This window comes from Notothenia coriiceps, unplaced genomic scaffold (genome assembly GCF_000735185.1).
Source record: "Notothenia coriiceps isolate Sejong01 unplaced genomic scaffold, NC01 NC01_scaffold00002013, whole genome shotgun sequence".
NCBI classification, from domain to species: Eukaryota; Metazoa; Chordata; class Actinopteri; order Perciformes; family Nototheniidae; genus Notothenia; species Notothenia coriiceps.
Genome location: NW_011334714.1, coordinates 1 through 3,992, shown reverse-complemented (window position 1 = coordinate 3,992; position 3,992 = coordinate 1). Strand labels below are relative to the sequence as shown.

General features: G+C 44.1%; 1 protein-coding gene across 1 annotated transcript; it reads right to left on the bottom strand.

Moving 5' to 3' along the window:
* Positions 1-942: 942 nt before the first annotated feature.
* Positions 943-1,958, bottom strand: LOC104965085 (5-hydroxytryptamine receptor 7-like; the record flags this gene model as incomplete). The annotated part of the gene is made up of 1 exon (XM_010794028.1): positions 943-1,958. A coding segment is annotated over exon 1 (584 nt), but the record flags the coding sequence as incomplete, so codon positions are not given.
* Between the last annotated feature and the right edge of the window lie 2,034 nt (positions 1,959-3,992).

The following is a 3,992-nucleotide window of genomic DNA, read 5'->3' as shown; positions in this document are numbered from 1 at the left end:
GTGTGTGTGTGCAGATTTACAGTGTTAGTAACCCTAAACAGATCACATAGTGTTTGTTGTAAAGGATCAGATGTTCTCTCTTCTCTGTCAGCTGTTCTGTAGGAGAATACTGTAAGTGAGAATCTATACTTCTACTTTCTGAATCTGCTTTATGGTTTTCACTTTCTTTGCTGCCTTTGTTCTGTTTTGTACTCTTTCATAAAGGAATCAAGGACAGAGAACCCATCAGAAAGGTCACATGTCTGATCCTCTGCAGCCCCCTTTGTCTCCCCTAAATCTTTCAAGGTGCCCTTGAGATCCTCCTCACAAACCCAACGTTACAGTGTCTCAATGATATATTTAACCCTAGACTGGGTAAAGGCAATTTTTGAAGAATATAGGAATAACATGTTGCCAAAATGTGTCTATTTCTGACCAAATCTACACGCGGAGAGTCTCATTCCATGCGTAAAAGTTAGATAAATCATAAATGAAAAATATATGACGTGTTTTATCTGCCCTTGTTTGTTCTCTGGCTCAGGAATGAAACAATGTCCTCTGTTAAAGGCACTAATAACTCTACCTGTCGATGCTGATTACGCACAGGCGGCACATCGCATCCATGGCGTGAACACGTTACAGAAGTCTCCATATTTAAAAAAAAAAGTGCCCTTGAGGAAAAGTCCTGAGCCACACCGAGCCTCCACACAAACCTCACGTTTTAATATCTTAGTAGACTGGGTGATGGCTATATTTGCTAGAATATGGCGCGTAAAAGGGATGTGGCCAAAATGTGTCTATTTCTGATAAAGATCTGCATGTGGAGAGTCTCGGTCCGTGCCTAAAAGCTGGATAAATAAAGTTGTATATCTGCCCTGGTGTATTCTAAGCTAGTCTAAATAACTAAATAAGATGTAGATGTTGTGATTGTATGAATGAAAGGTTACAAAAACTCCATCTCACCTATCGATGCTGATTACGCACAGACTCATGATGGACGCGGTGCAGCACATCACATCCATGGCGATGAACACGTTACAGAAGAACTGACCGAAGATCCACTGACCCCCGATCAGATCTGTGATGCTGACGAACGGCATGACGGCCAGAGCCACCGACAGGTCCGCCACAGCCAGAGAAACGATCAGGTAGTTGGAGGGCTGCCGGAGCTTTTTCACGAAACAAACGGAGATCACCACCAACATGTTCCCGCAAATGGTGCTCAGCGTCAGCATGGTGAGCACCGCGCCGATCAGCACCTTCTCAAATTGGCCGTAGCCCAGAATCTGCTCCCCGCACCGCGTGCCGTTTATCTCCATCACCTGCGGCTGACTGGAGGTGGATGGAGACGTCGTTGCTACCGCTTCTGCCGCTGCTGCCGCTGCCGCTTCTGCCGCGCCTTGCGCAATCTTCAGCAGCCGCGGCCCCAGACCCTCGGAGATCATCGTGTTTCCTCCGGGATCTCCAGCTCCTCCTGTCCGGTCTTCTATCATGAAGGACGACCTCATGTTGCCAAAGCTGCCGTTACTTGCTCCCACAACCACCATGCTGCTGTCTTTGAGTCCTGCTCATCCATGGATTTGGAGACTGGTTTGATGGTGACATGTGCGCGCACGGTTGTGCCAAAGTTAGAGTGAGAAAGAAGTAACTCCTGTCCCCCTCCTCAGGATGAACTACTGCGATCCTCTTCCCTCAGAAAGCCTCCAGTCTTCTATTTACAGGAACACTCGTCATTACGCACGGTGGGCATATCCCCAAATACCTGACCTATAATACACGGTGGTGTTTCTTCTCGTCCACCCTGGGTACCACTATTCCCTTCTGCCTGATGTGTGGAAAGAGACATGTATACACCGCAGTGCCGCGCATTTATACAAAAGTTTACGCGTGACGTCAAAGTGGATTTTGGGTAGCCCATAGGCTGCAGAGCGCTGAGTGTCCCATCATGCAAATAAACGATCCGCAAAAACAACATCTGTATGCCATTTATTAGAGTTCATCGTGGTGACATTGTCTTGGCAAGGGCGCATGGATGACCGTGCGTAATTACGCAGAATGGATTTCAGATGCATGATGTTGGTGTCGCCTGTGTTATATAGCATCGCTCCCTCCGCACGCACACACACACACACACACACACACACACACACACACACACACACACACACACACACACACACACACACACACACACACAGACAAAGGGAGAGCAGACACTGGGAGAGATCACACACACTGTGAATGGACAATAGATTATGAACGGAGGAGATTTTTGCTCTTCTATAAATAATCCATTCAAGAAAACTGAGGCCATCTTTGTGGATCGCTCCAGACTCAGTTCATATCGGGCATGGTGACATGCTTTATTACTTCCATGGGAAACCTTTATCATTCCACTTCATATGGAAGAGACAGGATGGCTAATTGACTTTTCTCTGGACACATCATTTCATTTTAAGGTTGTTTTCTGACAGATAAAGAGGTGCTTCTTCTTCTTCTTCATCATCATCTTCTTCGTCCTCTTCTTCATCATCCAGCCATAAATTGAAAGTGCAGGACATCTACCTCCATCTCACTTTTGAAACCTGACAGATTTATGTTTCTGTCGGAGAGAGCAGAGCTGCTCCTGAGGCCTGTTCATCATTTTCTAATCCGAGTCCAATTATTTATCCATAACCTCACACCGGACGTGGAGCCTTGGACAACAGCGCCCCCATGTGGTCATACATTGATACTGCATGCTGTGCTGATTATCATCATTGTTTTGTTTTGCTTTGATCTTTTATTAGCATTTTAAGAAAGTATTCACCATTCATACATAACAAAATAAACACATCTATACATAGACTACATATCAGTTGACAAATCCGAAATGAAATAATAAAATAATAGTAATAATACAAATAAAAGGATGGATACATTATTAATACTCAGATATACATAAATTATCTTCATTATAATGTTCTTTACCCATTGGTCCACCTTTCCTCAAAGTGTTTTAATGTATTGTGTCTCACCACTTCTTCAATAAACCAATATGACTTGTGTTTTTGTATTTTATTTTACTATTTTATTCATCCTAAGTGTTGCTAATTGCTTGTGAAGCCCTTTGAAGTGTGTTTGACTTTTTCAAGTGTATTTCATTGATGTACACAAACACACTGTGTCTTATTATATTATTGGAATTTAATATTGGAATCTTTAAAACTTAAAAAATCTTGATCCTTGCCTTTTATGAATTCATTAAATGTTACGAACAAAGTCATGGTTTAACAGGTGTGTGTGTGTGTGTGTGTGTGTGTGTGTGTGTGTGTGTGTGTGTGTGTGTGTGTGTGTGTGTGTGTGTGTGTGTGTGTCTGTATGTGTGTGAGAGAGTGTGTTTTATGTCTGTATGTGTGTGAGAGAGTGTGTGTGCGTCTGTATGTGTGTGAGAGAGTGTGTGCGTGTCTCTATGTGTGTGTGTGTGTGTGTGTGTGTCTCAATGTGTGTCTGTGTGTGCGCGTGTTTGTGTGTGTCTGTATGTGTGTGAGAGAGAGTGTATGTGGGTGTGTCTCAATGTGTGTGTGTGTGTCTCTATGTGTCTCAATGTGTGTGTGTGTGTGTGTGTGTGTGTGTGTGTGTGTGTGTGTGTGTGTGTGTGTGTGTGTGTGTGTGTGTGTGAGAGAGTGTGTTTTATGTCTGTATGTGTGCATGTGTTTGTGTGACTCTGTATGTGTGTGAGAGAGTGTGTGTGTGTGCGTGTCTCTATATGTCTCTATGTGTGTGTGTGTGTGTGTGTGTGTGTGTGTGTGTGTGTGTGTGTGTGTGTGTGTCTCTATGTGTGAGAGAGAGAGTGTGTGTGTGTGTGTGTGTGTGTGTTGTGTGTGTGTGTGTGTGTGTGTGTGTGTGTGTGTGTGTGTGTGTGTGTGTGTGTGTGTGTGTGTGTGTGTGTGTGTGTGTGTGTGTGTGTGTGTGTGTGTGTGTGTGTGTGTGTGTGTGTCTGTATGTGTGTGTGTGTGTGTGTGTGTGTGTGT